Below are 18,141 nucleotides of genomic sequence, written 5' to 3'. Positions count from 1 at the left end.
AGGCAGTCAAATCAAGAGCTGGGAAAAAGCCAACGAAACAGCATGATAGTCTGATGAAAGACAGTGGTGCTTTGGGCTCGTGGTCAGAAATCAAAGTGTCCCCTCTCATCTCTCCCTGCTCTTCCTTCTCTCAGTAGGAACCATGTTTTCCTCTCCCAACCACTCCCTCAGACCCACATTCATTTCTCTCTGCCTCCCCCCTGTGGCCGCTGACAGTCATGGCAGCTCTTTCAGCTCTGAAGAATAATTCTCAACCAGTAAACGTGAACTGGAACTGATTAGAAGGCATCTTTTGCTTTTTAAGATCCAAGGACTCATTATTCCCACCATGTGGTACCACTTCACAATTAGGCTTACACGGTTTATACATTCAACCCGAAACTTGCTGTTAGCATTAATCATTTGCAGATTAGTAATAATCACTTATGATGTAAAAATAAAAGGAACCTTTGGGTTGCCAGGTTGTGAACACAATGTTTAATAGAAGATCCTAATATAAACAGTTATGTGCCTCATAATCTGGCAACCTAACATCTTTTAATTTCTGCACTCTTAACAGGTTTATACTGTAAAGCATTAGGAAATGATATATTTAATAAAGTCTTGAAAATATGTGGTACTCCATAATTAAATTTAACTGGATCTTTGATAGTGTATAGAAAAATAGAAATAGAAATGTCTTATAGTACTTGAAAATGAGTATATATCTACCTTGATGTACTTATTTCTTCCCTTCATACACATGCAATGACTGAATAGATTTTTATCCTCATCTTAGAAGTAATGTTTTTCAGTGCCTATAAGGAGGACAATGAGTGAACAACTTGTGAAAATCATATTTATATAAAACTGTTCAAAAAATAGTAACAGGATTTCATATGAAACATATGTGCTGTTAGAAGCCTACATTCGAACTGTCCTACCATTCAACTACAAGGATGAGAGATTACACTAAATCATGTAAAATCTTCAGTTAATTCGACATTCAACCTTGATATTATGAGCGTCATATCCAGCTGTAAGTCAGTGTGAGCCTGCAGCCGCTTACACATGACACGGTGGGGAGGTGCAAGCTGAGGCCCGAGGGCACGATGTCAATCAAACTAACTAAACCGAAGGTGTCAGAGTGGAAAAACAACAAACAACAAACACTTTACTGGCATCCACTTACAGTTAGCCCAGTCCAATTAAGCTAGCACAAAACCTACCTGTTAGCTAGGTTGAAGCTCGAGCCGCAGTTCCAGCCAGGTGACCCCCACATTGCCCCCCGGGTGTCACAGTGTTTGTGTGAAGTTAATAATATTGTCGCTGAATTAACCGACCCCAGGTCTAGACAAACTGCATTGAAAGCGGCCTGATTTAACTTTTCTCCCTCGACATTACAAACATTCCGTCTTTATCTTGCTCCCTCTTGTGGTGACGCAGCTCATAAACTGTCACCTTAATTGCGCACGCGCCGGCGCTGACTCTCCTCGTTGAAGCCTGACGTGATTCCACGTGACACTTTTAGAAAATATTTACCGATGTAAAATGTAAGAGTAGAAAACTTTTTTCAGCTAAAGAAGCAGTTAAATGACAGAAAAGCCAAGAATGAAGATTCTGGAGTAACAGAATTGTATCCACCGAAGCTTATACGAAGTATTTCATCAGAAAAGAACAGGTTCAACAGTCAGCTTCCTATAGTAGGCTAGCATTGAAATGAAAACATTTCTTTCCAACAGGCTGTGAGCACTGAATTTACATAACTCATACAAAGTTGTATATTTCTACAGGCCTGCTTAATACGCCCCTTTCAAACACACAAACTCACTCACTCGCTGTACTCATTTTATTCAAAGAGAAATATGCATGTTGCCCAACAATGATGTGTTTGCTAGATCACAGTTGAGAGCCACAGTCGGCTCTGACAGAACGTCCTGTTTTTTTTTTCTCTCTCTTGACCAGAGAGAAAGCTGTGTCTCTTACTCCGTCCTCCCTTTGGCTCTGGTGGAGTGGGGACTGTGGGGTCTGCTGGTGGAGCAGCTTGGATCTCTCGGGGCCTCCTCTCCTCTGCACCCAGGCAGCCATTACAAAGGTTGCATTTTCTGCCTAACCTCTTGTGGTTTTTGTGCGACCTCTTTGTGGTTCTCCTGGAGTGTTTCAGCTCATTGCTCAATCTGTAAGTGCTGCAGTCTTCTTTTCTCTGTGGGAAGAGGCAGTGCTGCATGGCCTCTCCTGATTCTGCTCTGCCTCCCAGACATCCAGCAACAGGTAGAAGCCCAGTTGTTCAGGATGACCATGTGTTAACTCTCAAACAATGCACGCTGGGAAGTCTGCTAATATGTTTCTTCAAAAACTTAATTGAATTAGTTGAGAGAACTCTCAACACCAACATGGTGCCACATGAATGAAGATAAACTATTAAATAGTTTTTTATTAATGTGGACGGTGAGATACATCGCAACCAGAAATTATTAAGCCAAACTCCATTACAGAATCTGCACAGAAGAACTTCACAGCAAGTCAGAGGGATGTCATGAATAGTTAATAATAATAATGAACGTTTATGGGTGCCGGGCAGCACCATGAAAAAGAAGAGGACAACCAGAGACATCCCCGAATCTTAACCGACTATAATCACATACCCTGCAGTTGAGTGTCATCACTGACCAGTATGTTACAATTCAACCCCCCAATAAGAATCACGACTCACACTAATAGAAATAAAAATTAAAATGACAAAAGACTGTAGCATTCGAATTAAGCACAAGAGATGGTTATGACAAGAAAAATCCCTCACAGTGGGAAATGATCTACAACAAATTGTAGAGATACAGTACATACAAGTCATTACTGTATGTTTTAATGATGAATGTTGGTTTTTAGTGGACACCTCACACCAGTGCTTGCTTTAAAAACATGCCTCTAAAAGGGAGGCAACACAGTGTAGAAAGTGTTTGTGGGCATAGCTTCATACACTATTTAAAAGTAAAGTAGATAGCACATAATGACGGTGCTTTGTTCCCCCATTTACTCATAAGTATCATAGATACATACTCATGTTTCACAAAAACATTTTGTTTATACTCTTCTGATATATTCCCAACATTTTATTGCGTTAACAAAAAGCCCTTTAAGAAATCATAATTCCTGTTCTTTTTACGTTTTCAGTGTTTTCTAAGACTCTTTTCCACTCCATCCTCGGCTTCACCACAGGTCAGGCTCCACCCAGACGATCTTCTTCTGCTCCGCCCAGATGATGGTGCGCAGGCTGGTCAGCAGGGAGGCCTGGTCACACCAGGAGTCTGGAGCCACGGTGTGATACAGACACGGCAGCTTGTCCAGCAGCGGCTCCTCGCGCCTCGAACACGCCAGCAGCCGCTCCTCCGACTGGCCGTGGCGCTGCAGCTTTGACCTGGAAGTTCAGGAGGAACGAAGGGAATAAACCACAAGCTGCATCATTTTTGGATCTATTTCCTTTTTGTTGGTTTGTAGTGGTTTGGTTGTGGATTTTTGTTCATAACTGTCCAAACGTAGTCAATGTGACATCATATTAGTACATTTCTTTACAGCTCCAATTGAGTTTGTCGTGACAGAATTATGCAGTTCTCTAAAAGATCAACATTGAAGGTCAGGTTTATGTCAGCCCCTCAGAATCAGAGGGAACAAGCTTCGCTCTAGAAATCCTCATACAAGAGGCAGAGATACCAGTTTTTCCAGTGAAAGCAGCATCAATGGAACAGAACACATTGCAGCCACAAGAGGATATGACTTTCTTCAGTGGAAAAGTCTTATCATGCTATTGCTTATTCAACCTATAACACAAAGTTTAAGCCAGTTTGTTGAGGTAGTTGAACGTCATTAAGGGAAACGTGGGATTAAAGAAAATGACAATCTAACTACTGGGATACACTGAACATCACAAGCAGGTGATATGCAATAGGTGCATTCAAATGCAGATTACTCCTTTAAAGTGGCATTTGATGTAAATCATTTTAATGACTGCAACATGGAAGAGAAGGGCAACTGTGTGGTCTTAATAGCCTCCATCATTTTTTGACTATTTATTCATAAATTCTTATTACTGTTTAGTCACAGTTGAAATGTCCTTCCTGGTTTGCAGCAACAGACAAACAACACATAAATTGTTTAACAAAACACAACGTAATATCTGGTGTGTAGTAAGATGGCGAAACAAACTTCCATTACAGCATGAAATCAGAAATCGAGGCGATGAGCATTACTGTATATAACAGCTGATCAAGTGTAAATGTTTGCATTGCATTGATTTGTACTTTGCCTCTTCACAGAGTCTGACTGTGTCAGTGTCTACTTTGGGACTTTCCTTCCTGGAACATTAATGCCAGTTAAGGGCAAAATTGATCTGTCTCAAGAGCTCAAGAGATATCAGTGAGGTCAGTGAAGTGCACATTTCCGTACCTGAATGCTTACAGTGATTATCAAAATGTGATAACAGCGTCATGAGCAACGAGACGAGCTCTGCCAGCATGTGCATGGAGAAGAAGGAGGACAGTTTACCTCACTTTACGTGCACTACGTGCAGACTGGCTGATGAAGATGATAATAGGGAAGATCTCTGCCCGGTGCAGCCGTCGCACACAGTCCAGCCCCAACGGCAGCACACAGTGGATCCCCTGTTCGGACGAGGAACATGGAATAAAGGTTCAAAAAGAGGATTTTAAAACGAGCATGTTTTAAGAGCAGTGCTATTAAGTGAAATATATTTGAATGCATCATCTGTGAAGATGAAGCACATACTTCTAGCACCAGAAAATTCTACAGAGGATATAACAAAACGAAGAGTCTACAGCCATGCTAGCAGCTCTGTCACAGGAGTGCTTTAAGCTAAATGCTAAATGTCTAACATGCTCACAATGTAAATGTTAACATGCTTTAGAGCAAGTAATGTTTACCATCGTCACCAATTGTAGTTTAGTGTGTTAGCATGCTAACATTGATTAGTTAGCAACACAGAGCACAGCTGAGGCTGCTGGGAATGTCATGGGAATGCCTCCAAATATAAGATCTGCTTTTGTTGGAAGAGGTTCTGACCTTCTTCATGACTTTCTCGACACTCTGCAGGGTGTAGCAGCAGTTTCTGCCCTGCTCACAATCCTCCAAGATCTCGGACCTCTGCAGCTGGGCTGCGTGCTCGCTGGAGCTCAGCACCTCTGTAGAGCAGAAGGGTGGGGAGGGAGAAACAGAGAGTGATAATATATATCATATGATAAGATCATGGAATAATTATTCTTCAGATATATGCTTCAAACTCTATATGAAGATATGGCATCTTTATTGTGTGAGTGGTATTATCTTTGGTACATTTGGTATATTATCTGAGACATTCATAATTTGATTTTCTTCTACATGTCATGTCTTTTTGTTCTCTTAAATACACTAGTCCTTGTAATGATCAAATTTTCCAACAAAGATCATTAAAACTTTCATTTGAGCTTATCATTGCAGGGAACACTGGCAAACATTTGCTGTCTTTATAGCCGCTATCCTTTTTATTATTATTTATTCACCAAGTTTATTTCCTTCCTGGGTTGCAGCAACGGACAAACATGTGATCCGTCAAGTCAAACAGACTTATCTGTCAGCACAGGAAAGTGTGTCCTTCCTCTGTGTCTAAAAATGAGCCTTCAATGGCATATGCTCCAGCAGAAACAGACATGAAACATAAATGCACAGGGTTTCATTTCAGCGTGTACTGTAACAACACAGTATTTCTTACCAGGCTCACAGAGCTGGAAGCCCTGCCAGCCTGCCAGCTTCTTGTCCAGGATGCGTCCCAGGACGGTGGGCAGCAGCAGGACAGGCCTGCAGATTGGTGGGTAGTGGGGGGTGACGAGGGTGTAAGGCATGAGGGATACACAAGTTTTGGCTGCAGATGTATCACCTGCATAGGAAATAATATACACTGTGAGAAAGATGTATGTTTTCAGTGAGAAGACATCATTAAAATGTTTATCAAACAGCAGATTCAAGAGGCAATAAACCAAGATACTGTGCTTTTGGGACTGTGCTGCTGCACGCTCTTGTACAGTACCTGAGTCTGTGCTCTTCTTTTCATCCTCCACGCTGACCCACAGTGGGTTCCTGCCCTGGCGACCTGTGCTGACAATCCTCACTGCCTTCTCCTTATTCTGGGTCACCACACGCCAAGCCTGGTGAGGGAGAGGAATATTCCCAGGAATTAGTTAGCACATTGAAATTTTGGATGGGGTCACTTTTTGATTATTCTTACCTTTTGCGACTTCTTAGTTTGAAAGCTCAGGTCTTCAATTGCTCGAATCAGAAGTCGCTGTGCCCTGCGCCATCAGAAAACCATTAAAAATGTCCAGTTTCAAGCACTGTGAGTGGTGACTTCATTTCACTTTCAAGTAGTCTGATGAGTCTGCCTCCCTACCTATGTTGACTGACAAGAAGCTGAACTGCTCCTGCCCCCCCCCCCCCCATTTCTATCAATGTACCAACCTGTAATAGTTGGGTAGGGTTCCGCTCTGGAGGTCCAGTAGCTGACAGGGGTGAACTTGGCTGGCGTGCCATGAGTCGTCAGTGCCAGCGGGGCGTGTGTTGGTCACATGAAGGATGTCGTTGCAGGACACGGCCAGGGTTCCGTTGGGGCCAGCAGGGAGGGACATGTTGACACGTACATAGAAGGAGTCTCCAGATGACGTCTCACTGCTCTGCAGCTGCTGCAGCAGCGCCTCATAGTCTGAAGGCAGAGGGGGACACTTTAACTGAAGACACTGTATATTGGTAGCTTAAACATTATTTACACAGGATGTCATCTATAAAGTCTTCATGTACACCGTGACCTCGGGTGTAGTCATTTCAAAAACGCACCATGCTTTAACTACCTGCCAGAAAAGTTAAAGGGAGGGGCTTGCGGTGTGTTTTGGTATGGAGTAGACGTGTTTTAGGGGCGCTCCAGCTCAACTTCACCTTTTACTTCACCCAAAAGACATTCAAGTTTTATTTCTACTTGTGAGTAGAGTGAGTTGTTATGTTGCTCACTATCCTAACTGCATCCTAACTATTCATAACGACAGTCATAACATTTGATCGTGTGGTCAGTTATAGTTGACTAATGTATGTAAACTACATAACCTTCGAGCTACGTCAGTGCGCTCCGGTACTCAAACAAACAGCACTACACCTCTGCCTGCCGAGTTGAGGGCAGAGAGTCATCTTCAGTGTTTGACAAATATCAGCAAAATAATTAATTGATACAACACTGGGAAACTCTGGTGGCAGCAACTTGACGATTGCGTGGTAAGCATTACAGAGTGACAGCGCTGCGTTTTCCATATACGCCACACGGACGTTTATGGGCGTAATGAATGAACAAATGAATAAATGATCTTTATTTACCACTGCACTATTTACAGCAGAGCGGCAAACACACACTAACACAGGCAATGTTGCCAAAGTAACAGGCCTATGTCATGAGGAAAATGTAGGCTATGCCTCAGCCTCACACTGTAATTTTACTGTTTAAAATGTCCAAGAACGCTTTGGAATATTTTGCCATTGAGCAATTATGCAAACTAATGTCAAATCATGTTTTAAAAATAAAATATGATGTAATGGATGGAACTTCCTGCAGTAAAATATATCATCAAGTATCAGTACATGATGGAATAGTGGCATTAGAGTGTGTGTACCCACCAAATTTGTGTGTAATTTCCCACCGAGGAATCAATAAAGTATTTCTGATTCTGATTTGGGCTTTTACAGCCAGATGTTGTGCTTTGTGTGTGCCCTCTAGCTGAGGTGTTCAGTTGTGCCTATTTGTCAATACTGAGATCATTTACTCTGATGCAGTGCTAGCTCCTCGCCCTGTTGTTCTAGCATGAATTTTGGATAAGCTCAATATATATTCAAGGTAACTGTACTTTGTTAACTTACAGTTTACACACGCATTTGTACCTGCAACACACCCAACAACAGAATAATCCTTACCTACATATACAAAGACAATGTGATATGAGCATTTAATGGCCTGTAGAGGCGCTACAGTACCAGACTGTCTATTTTATCACACTCTGTGTACGCTATGTAAAACTGTGTTTTATATAATACCTCACTTCTATGCAGTCCATATAAACAAATGAGGCAATCATTTAACAGTCGGCAACAGGGTAAAAAGGAGAAGGGATTACAGTCAAAAATCAGGAAAAGAAAAAAAAGGTCCTATTATTATTTTCAAATGTGCAGAGACACATATTGCATCAGGCTGTGTCTTTATGTGATACCCTTAGATACATAAAAACTGTTTTATGAAGCTATTAAATTGTACTTTGTCTCCGTCTAACTAGTCTTATGTACTTTTACTGAAGAATGTTGAAGCTCAGTGGAATTCTTTGAATGCTGCAAAACAAAGACACCCTCATAAATAAAGCAGGTTGATCAACACTCTGTCCTGTTGCTATTTCAACATTCAAGTCACGGTTAGATATGGCAGCTGGCCATCCCTTTAATCTCAAGAGAACAGTCTGCTTCCTGAAGGCCTCATATCAGCTGGAGCCATAAACTTTCCAATTAATGCTAAAATGCAGTCACTGTGATTTGTTATATACACACAGTCTGCCTTATGGCTTTGCTCTTGCGTGTGTGTATATCTTTACAGAGTTAGAATTAGACAATAAATGAATGTTGCTTATTGAGGATAAAGTGGAATTTGTTTTAACAGTTTTATCATGGGAAATGTAGTCTTATGTTCATTGTTTTATAATGACAAGTACCATTTTGGCCCATTTAGTACCAAGAATTGAGAAATGTTTCAGTGTGGGATCTTTACTAAAACATACAGAAATGATTCATGATGAGACGTACCAAAATAGTGTATTATGTACATGCCCTGGGACATACCATCTTGCCTAGGCCGAAGGGAGAGATGACAGAGGCCCGTGACCTGGCCAAGAGCCCACATAGCTTCCTCTAAAGTGGAATCCTCCAGCACCATCCTCAGAGCCTTCTGGTTCTGCTCGTACTTCACCTGCAGATCAACAGTATTATGAGAAACGCCTTCACAGTAGGCAGAATGATTAAAATGAGGGCTCAGAAACACACTTAAACCCACCTCCACTATCTGTGCCCCAGGGCTGATGCCGACAGTATGGGCAGCGCTCCCTTCCGTCACCTGGTGCACAAACACTCCAGTCTTATTGCCTCCTACCACTGCCAGCTGGCTGAGCAGCGCCTCCCCCTGGAGGGAGATGCTGAGAACCCGGCCGTTAACGCGAATTGCTTTCGGACGAGAACGCATCAGGAAGGGAGGGGCTGAGGTCCTTGACAGGCTGGTGAGAGAGTAATGAGGAGAGGAGGAAAGGATAGAATGCTTCATTGAACATAAAGGATCATAGTTTCCTTTTCATACTATACAGTTTACACAGCTATACCCAGTGTGGTCTGTACGTAGTGGGACAATGATACATTTTTAGCAGTTACTTCACATTGGATTTGAAATAAAACAATGCCTATGAGTTAGGGTGCTGAAGCTCAGCTTTAGAGTGAGGATGTTTATATTTGCCATTAGATGTACAGTGTATGTAATGATGATTGATACTTTGATATGAAGCTAAATTGGTGGAGTACTCTTTTTAAATGTGAGAGTCAGAATTTCATCCTCAGTCATTGTTTCTTTTCAAATCCAGTGTGCTGGATTTAGACTCCAAACACAAAAAATGTCACTGCCTCACTTTCCTGTTGCACTATATGAGCTCTTACAGTACATCTCCTCATATCATAATTGATTATTAAATCTAAGGTAGTACATGAGCTAAAGGTGGGTATGTTATTAATCTCTAATATGGCATGTACGGCCTTCAATTCACAGTATATCTCACACATTCAGGTAGACTGCCGCGTGTTCTACTCAAAAATGCTTAGTAATATGAAACTCTATTTATAACAATGTTTGTCCAGTAGACGCCTCACCCATCAGAGCTGGAGCCATCAGAAGAGGAAAGCCCGGGTGTCAGCTGGTCTTCACTCCCCACTGAACAAAAGAGAGGCTGTTTAATGATTTGCCGTCCAGGTTAATGTGCCACTTTTCAGCCCTGGCAAAGGTTCAACATTGAACAATAGCTAATTTAGGTCCTGCCAAAAAACAGCAAACCACACAGAGAGTCACTTAAAAGTATCACTTGTTTTCTATACATACCACAGGGGAGAAACACAAAGTCGTCCAATAGATAATCAGAGTCCGCTGTGTCCAGGCTACAAGAGAAAAAAGTTCCTCTATCAGATTTCTCTCTGTCTGTCTCTTTCTTGCCCATGTAAACATGTACACAAACACACTGATAATGCTGAGTTAAGTTCTTTATACTGACTTCAATACAGAAGTAAATGCAAAGTGTGAGTCAACTATCTGCCATGCTGCAACCCAGAGACTGGTTTGGCAGGTAGGAATAATTATAGCCTTTTGATGATAAAGCTGATTCTTTTGTCAACACTTTGAACAAGGGAATACGAAAGTCTCTTGAGCAGTAATACGAGAATCGAGGAATGTGAGTCAAAAACATATAAAGTCCATTCACAGTGTGCTCTAACTGGGGTTTCTCTTGCTCCTCAACACCCTCTGCTTGCAGCTTCCTCTTGATCACACTTATTTGCTTATCATTTGATCCTAGGTAAGCCCCTCTTACGCCTGTGAATCAATAATCCACCTGAACAAATGCACAGTGACACTGTAGAATGTGGAAAAACACACACACACACACACACACACACACACACACACACACACACACACACACACACACACACACACACACACACACACACACCTGGTGTCTTCACATTGAGCTTCCATCCTTCTGCGGAGAGACTCTGGACTGGGGGGCTCTGCGTTCCGGGATCGGACGCTACTTGCCACAGCATCTTCATACTGTACACATACATACAGATACACACGGTATAGTTCATTATTTCAGTTCATTATTGTACAAAAAATACTGGTGGGTGTTATTTGAAGTGTTTCGATAGAGTGCCAAGACGATACCAGACAGATATATACCTACATACCTAAAGATACCATAATTTACTTTTTTTGAATACAAATACAAACCTCTTAGTATACTACCATTTCATGTTTTTTTAAAGGATAAGGCTGGCCTTATTCTATATGTTTCTTATTGTCAACAAATCTCACAAAGAGACCAAAGTCAACGTGTGTGTCCGTCTCTCAGTAGTTTCCGACTTCCCCATCCTGCCTGTGGTTCCTACTGCAAATGTAAATCTTTAAAAACATATAGTTTAATTAAAAAAAAAAAAGCCTAATTCATTTCCTAAAACAGCTGGGCACTATAGTTTTTATCAAACATTACTCAAACAGGAGTAAATAGTGCATTTGTTGAGGACTATTTTCAGGTGAGCTGGTGAGTGTTTAAAGTAGCAGTAACACAAGCAGCTATAAAAGAGCTTTATAAGAAATAAAACAAAAAAATAAAAGTTATGGTAGTTCAATTATATATAGATCAAGAAATATTTCATGCAAGAATAAGTGAACAAGACTAAGAATCACAACAAGAATTTGATGCCAACCTTGCATTGTTCAGTACCCAGCCCTCATAAAATGATGGTGACTGATCTCACACACACACCTCTGAATTGCAGGAACTCATTGACATGGGATTGACTGCATCCATGCGGCGAAGTCTACGTCTAGTCGGGATTTCTTCAAAGCTGGATCCGGGGCTCTCCCAGTCCGTCTCCCTCTCCTTTGACAAAAACACAGAGCCCTGCATTAACATTATGATTTCTGCGTGTGTTGTTTTGACGCGTGCTTGTGTGAGAAATTACATCACAACTCTGCCGTTGTTCTCTGGCGCTGCGTTTGGCCTGCAGGCTGAAGACTCGCACTTGGAGCTCCACCAGCTGACACCTCAGGGTGTCCTTCTCAGCCAGGATGCGGGCGATCATGGCCTGGGCCTCATCTCTGGACAGGTACGCCTAGAAGCACGGGAACCGTCCATATTTACTTAACACCATACTTGTTTCCCACAGACTGCGCACAAGCACGCCTTGTCTCTTGTCCTTGCTGGCAGACACAATCAGGAATCAGAGTTTATGACTCATGTAAAAATGACAACCAAAATGGCTCAGCTCGTCATGCGCCGCCTATAACTCAAAACGTGGACAGGCACATGTCTCAGCCGGGGATTGTTTGAAGGAAGAAGTATTACATGCCAACAAGCTATGTGGTTTGCAGGATGTGGTCTATGTGGCATCTGTGGCTGGCGGCTTTCTGTCTTTTGACGACACAGGAACAATACATGATAGAAACTTAGCAACATTGCTGAGTCATATGCCTCTCACCGTTTATAATGCATGATGGGAAATCTTGTACATAACAAATGTAATGATGCAATCACACTTTGAAGCTAAACTGCTGCGCATATCTTGTATGGAAATGTGGCAGTGGTGTGTTTGAAGCTACAATCTTGATCTTAATTCTTAATTCCATATATCTTGATTCGTTAATCCAACATGATGAATATAGTAGAACATCGGTTCCCCTTGTTTTAAAATTTAGGAAGTTCTGGAATTTTCTGCCAGACTTTTTAAAAAATCTTTTTTTAATGCCAACAACACAGTCGCGTTCACACAGATCCTGTGTGTCACACATCACACAGCAAGAGTGATCCACTAATTGCAACCTGGAGCTGTCAAGTGTTATCCCAGCCTTGTGTTGTTGGTTACTGCACAGCTCCAGTGGAGCAGCTGGCAGCTACACGACCTGCTTGTGGCCACCTGACAGTTGTTAGGGTGTGGGTGGATTGTTCATTTCATTCTTCTCGGAGGAAAAAAAAAAGCCTCAATCATGTTGAGATGAGTCATTACTGCACGGCATCGACAGGCGACATGTAGCAACGTTTATGCTTACATAAGCGCTGTGTACTTCACTTTAATACTGCTAAATGACAAAAAGAACAGTTTGGTTAAACAGAGAGTTTAACCAATATCCTGTATCAAAAAGACATAAATAACTATACACCCACACACACAACAGGGAATTACAGGCAAAAAGGTTGATGTTTGATACAGTCCACAACAGCACGGCTGACACCTGACTGCCCCACATTTCAACAGGAAAAGCAAACTACACGATGTGATGGAAGATCGGTTCCAAGCAAGCAATAAAAAATAGAATCTAAAACAGAGAATACTGCTTGGAAAACTGAATGACTGTTTACCGTAGACAGGAATGTCTGAGTGATTGCTATCAGTTCCTTACTTGGTCTCTCTCTGCCTGCAGCTCTCTCATCTGGTCCTGGATCACAGCGTTCTTCTGCTGGTGCATGTTACAGTCCAGGGTGAGCTTTTGCACCTGGAGGCTCAGGCCCTGATTCTGATCCAAAAGCTGAACGCAAATACACACGTTACACCAGTGTGGCCTCAAGTGTTTTAGGGATGCATTGCAGAAGCACAGGGTTTGATGAGCAAGTCAATGCGCTGCTAAGCCACACATGGACACTTGTCCTCTGAATTCTCTGAAATAGATAGTGGTTTCTTTGCTTTACTTCTCATGTAATATGGTGTTTTTCTATAATTCACACTTTAAAAGTACTAAACTGCTCAAAAATTAGCTTTAATTAGCATTGTTTCCTCTGGCCAAATGCTTTAGCACGTGGTACTCGGTAGCAGCGGGTTAATCGAAGCGGCAATCATAGATTCCATCATAGATGTTTTGCTGCATTTGCATGCCATTTCCTTATCCATGATAACTGGAAAACAATAAAATAAACACACACACACACACACACACCCCTTGTTTCTCCGTGAGCAGCTTTTCATTCTCCTCTCTGTAACCCCTGAGCTGCTCTGCAAGCTCCACCTGGCTGTCTATGGCCTCAGCCAGATCCTGGGCCAGGATGTCTTGACGAGCCTGGCAGAGACACAACAGTGACAGCAGATGAGATGCAAACATGAGGACACAAGTAGCGATGGACTCTTTCACTGCCGAAAGATCATCATGAAGATTACAGAATGATGAAGTGATTATTCTCACTGGGTCCAGCTTTTCTGCCTTCACCAGCTGGCAGCGCAGGCTCCTGACTTCCTCTTGACTCCTCCTGATTTCCTCAGCAGACGAAGCACACCTGAGCGAGCGCTGCTTCTGGAACTCATTCTCCGTTTGGGCCTTCTGCAGCTCAGTCTGCAGTTGATACACCTGCCACCACACAAGAACAACAATGCAACTATGATTATTTCCACTGTTGATTTTTTTTTAGCGATAAATCTATTAATAAATACAATGTTGTCTATAAAATGTCAAAAAAAAAAAAGCCAAGACGATGGCCTCAACTTGTATGTATTGTCTTGTATGTACAGTCCCACAATCAACCAAAGGTATTCGATTTATCGTATAAAACAGAAAAGCAGAAAATCGTCACATATTTAGAAGCTGGAACTAGCTCATCTCTATCTCATCTCTTTCATGGCACCCATCATTGTGCACTGAGCCACATGATTAAAGGGGTGCTGCAGTGATTTAATGTTGCTCTTCCAAAAAGTGGTGTGTGAGAAAGTAATGGCCAAAATTAGACTTTTTGTCCCTTCATTGGGGCGAGCTCCAAAAACACCTGATCCTACACACTTCCCATAATGCAGCTCAATAGCATCTTTTGTTAGTTGTTGTAAAAATCTTTCAAACTCCACACCCAGAGTTTGTACTGTAACACTAAGCTTTCTGCGAAACAAAGCTCCTCCAGAGGCACACCTCTGTTCACTTCTCTAAGCATACGTAGCATAATCTTCTAAGAAATCAAGCCACAATGCCCAGATTTCAGTTCTTTATTCTTTAACCCTAACCTTTTGAGGACTTTCCCCTGACATCACAGCTTCATGCTTCAGGGAGGAGAAACTCATTCTATGTATTTCTGAGGTGAGAAACAGATTTTAGGATCACTGACCTGCAGGTTGAGATCATGGAGGCGCATGTTCACTGCCGATTTTTCCTCGATGGCTGCAGTGTAGCGCACGTACAAGTCACACTTCTCATCCTTCAGCTTGGTGACTTCGTGTTGCAAAGAACACAGGTGTCTCCGTATGCGCTCATTTTCAGACTGAAGGCATCTGGACTTCTCCTCCTGCCCCACTATCTGCCCAATCTCCAACTCCAGGGAGGCACAGCGTGCAGTCATCCTGCCAGCCTCGCAACGCGCCTCCTGGAGCTCCTTCTGCATCCCCGTTACTGCTCTGACCAGATACTCTGTCAGCTCTGAGTATTTTATCAGTCCTGCAAGGAGGGCAAAGCAAGACAGACATACAGCAAGTGAAAGAAAAGGGACAAATATTCCTTTAAAATGCAGGAAGACTTAAAGCCACTGACCGCTGAATCGTGAAGGCTCAGTGCTGGGTTTGCGTCCTGTGACTTGGGTGTACAGAGTCGGGTAGTGGATCATCAGGCTCTCCAGCAAGGCCACAGCACCATTCCTTCCCTGGGTCCTCAGCAGATCCAGCATATAGCCTGGAAACAGTAGAGGACAATGTGATACTATCCATAACTCCAACCCTAACCTTTGAATGAACAGACTTCGTCTAAAGATATGAAGGTAATTGAATCATTGATCAAACCAGCAGGGGGAAAGAAGTGCATTTTCATTTCCCTTCAGAGAGAAAACTAGCTAACAATAGAAGAAGCAACAAGTCAAGTCGGACTCACTGGTTCTCATGCAGCGGTTGGTGAGGTTGTGACAGGAGAGGATCTCATCCTCGTCCATCTCCGTGAGCACCCTGGCCTGCCTCAGGTACGGGATCAAGATGTATGGCCGCACTCCCAAGGAGATCCGGTGGCGGTTGTCATTAATCAGCTCCCACAGTTCCTCCTCGCCCATCTCTTTCAGGTCTGGACCCTCGGGAACACACTCCCCCGTCATCCCGAGTGTGCGTTTGACAGAGAGATGGTTTCCTGCTGAGACGACGGGCACAGCCGGAGCACACGGAGCCAACACACACACCCTCAGCTACAAAGACACAGACTCAAACCTGGAAGCAGACCGGACAGCACTATAAAAGCTGTCCACACCCCTCTGGGTGTTTGTGTCAAAGCATGTGTGCGTGTGTTTATGTGTGGGCGTGTAGTAAAACCTGTAAGACAAGACGTCCGTGGTGCAGCGCAACACACGCTAGTGCAAACAGAGCTGAAACCCAGGCTCTGCACAATCACTCACACACACTCAAAAGCCATTAGTCAAGTAAGCCACACACACTGTATGTCTCTTCCATTCACACTCTCGGTTGCTTTGTAACGTTTGTTTGCCTCCAACAGCTAATTCAATATCTAATCACATCATAAATCTCTGCCCCATTTTATTTGAGTGAAGCCTAGATTTGTTTGTTGAATGGAGTCGAGCCACAGCCTATGGCGTGAATAAACACAGCCTCTCGCTGACACAGAAACATCAGACCACATGCGAGTTCGCCTTAATAAAATCCTAATCACAGTAAAGCAAACACACATATACCACAGTGCCGACAGGAAGAGCAAAGTCCTCTGTGAAAGAAGGAAATAAGATTGGGGGGCGTAGTTCTACTGGCATACTGTTAGCTGACTTACCACGTTTGTGTGTGAACTTACTGTTTACTGTACTGTAAAGGGTTTGTGCGTACAAATAGAAGCTATCAGGGCAAGCTACTGTAAATGATACACTGGAGGATGTAAAAAGTCTAGTGAACTCACCAGCTATGGGAAATATTTAAAGAAATTATCTGAAAGAATATCTTCTAACTGTAAAAGCTAGAGCTATGTCTGCACATCCAATAAATGATGTGGTTTAAGATCAAAGAAAGTTTTAAGGATTAAGATGTATCCAAAAATGATATGGCACAGCATCAATGCACAAATGACAGATTACAAAGTTCATAAAACTCACAAACAGCACGACTCTACTGCTCAGCACTGCAGTTCATGTTCCACCAAATCTTTTATCAACAACAGAGAGGATGAACAAAATCTGATCCTCTCGCCCCTGCATCTCGACTGCTGTAACCTGACCAGCCTCTGTCAACAGTGCAGGGCTTGCTTATCTCCCTCATATAATTTCATGCAGCGAGGACAACTGAACACTACTAGGGATTTCCCCACAGCACATGTGTGATGATATACAAGGAAAACAGAACAGTAATAAAAAAACAAATCAACTGGTGGAAACAGCAGAACTCCTATCCCGAAATAATGTACATGTTACATTCCCACATATTTAGCTGCAGAACAAGGGTGAAATTAGGAAGTACACAGAAAGGTTAACTCTCTGGGGGAATATGTTACACATACTCTTCTTGATACGAATCATGTTTCATAAACAAAAAAGCCTTGAACAGAATGATCCACTTTGACCTTGGGGGGGGGGGGGGAATGCCAGCTTAGGAATTTCACGCAGTTAAGTCTATAACTGCTCATGAGTCATAATTGTGCAGGTGACTGGGAAAGAACCTTCTAATGATGGTATTAATCCATTAATAAGTGATCCCCCCTCTATTATATGTATAATATGCCATTTCCACATTAACACATATTAAGATGATGAAAAATGGATACTTTCTCTACAGACGAGAACAACTTCAAGGAAGTGCCTGTTATCTATAATAATATATGAAACTATTCATAGGAGACCACTTAAGGTGCGGTGAACCTGGAAGTGCAAGACATTTTATTGCAGCTGCGTCACTGTGCTCCTTAGGTCAGGCTGAAGTCATCTCCCATATCCACTGAGTAAGTATGGGTTCGGTATGTCAGAATTTATATTTAGGTTAGACACTGACTTGATTTACAGTTTGAGTAAGAGGAGTCTGAGTTTTCTGTATGCTGCAGGGCCTGTGCACGCATGCTGCCAGTCCTACTGATGGCCTTTAGGGTGCTTCCGGATGCTGTGGAAAGTCCTAACAGACACAGTACAAGGTGGTGCTCATGGAGAGCGTGCGATTTGAGGAGCCGGTTCGACAGCATTGCACAGGCACAGCTTGGTGGCCACCCCTGCAGGAGAGTCACATTTGTAAGTGTTGAAATCACTTGACAACACTGCCGCGCGCAGCACATGTGCTGCCATCAAGGGTGGCCCGCCGCTGCTTCATCAACACAAATACCCCTGCTGAACACATTCTGAACTATAACCACAGGGGCCCTGC

At 42.7% G+C, this 18,141-nt stretch overlaps 1 protein-coding gene across 2 annotated transcripts; it reads right to left on the bottom strand.

Moving 5' to 3' along the window:
• Positions 1–2,398: 2,398 nt before the first annotated feature.
• Positions 2,399–15,965, bottom strand: card14 (caspase recruitment domain family, member 14). 2 transcript variants are annotated; one of them, XM_070917196.1, is made up of 20 exons: positions 15,680–15,965; positions 15,347–15,484; positions 14,928–15,253; positions 14,024–14,185; positions 13,781–13,900; positions 13,250–13,375; positions 11,815–11,964; positions 11,616–11,732; positions 10,800–10,900; positions 10,175–10,230; positions 9,949–10,009; positions 9,092–9,308; positions 8,881–9,007; positions 6,481–6,721; positions 6,251–6,314; positions 6,053–6,170; positions 5,738–5,902; positions 5,053–5,171; positions 4,519–4,634; positions 2,399–3,394 (listed from the first exon to the last, which is right to left on the bottom strand). In XM_070917196.1, exons 1-20 carry the CDS (start codon positions 15,891–15,893, stop codon positions 3,187–3,189), a joined length of 2,946 nt encoding a protein of 981 aa, XP_070773297.1. In that variant the 5' UTR covers positions 15,894–15,965; the 3' UTR covers positions 2,399–3,186. The 2 variants fall into 2 exon arrangements, with proteins under 2 accessions (XP_070773297.1, XP_070773304.1); XM_070917203.1 differs by lacking the exon at positions 11,815–11,964.
• Between the last annotated feature and the right edge of the window lie 2,176 nt (positions 15,966–18,141).

The sequence above is a fragment of the Enoplosus armatus genome, chromosome 2, assembly GCF_043641665.1.
Source record: "Enoplosus armatus isolate fEnoArm2 chromosome 2, fEnoArm2.hap1, whole genome shotgun sequence".
NCBI lineage: Eukaryota > Metazoa > Chordata > Actinopteri > Centrarchiformes > Enoplosidae > Enoplosus > Enoplosus armatus.
The sequence above is the reverse complement of the archived record's forward strand: the minus strand, read 5'-3'. Positions and strand labels throughout refer to the sequence as shown.

Bases quoted from the DNA above. Each gene is read 5' to 3' on its own strand.
- card14 (XM_070917196.1), bottom strand. From the start codon at position 15,893: ATGACGGGGGAGTGTGTTCCCGAGGGTCCAGACCTGAAAGAGATGGGC. The intron at 13,376-13,780 runs GTGTGTGTGTGT...ATTTGCGTTCAG, and splicing joins TGCTCACGGAGAAACAAGGG to CTTTTGGATCAGAATCAGGG. The intron at 10,901-11,615 runs GTGTGTGTGTGA...GTATGTGTACAG, and splicing joins TGAGTTCCTGCAATTCAGAG to TATGAAGATGCTGTGGCAAG.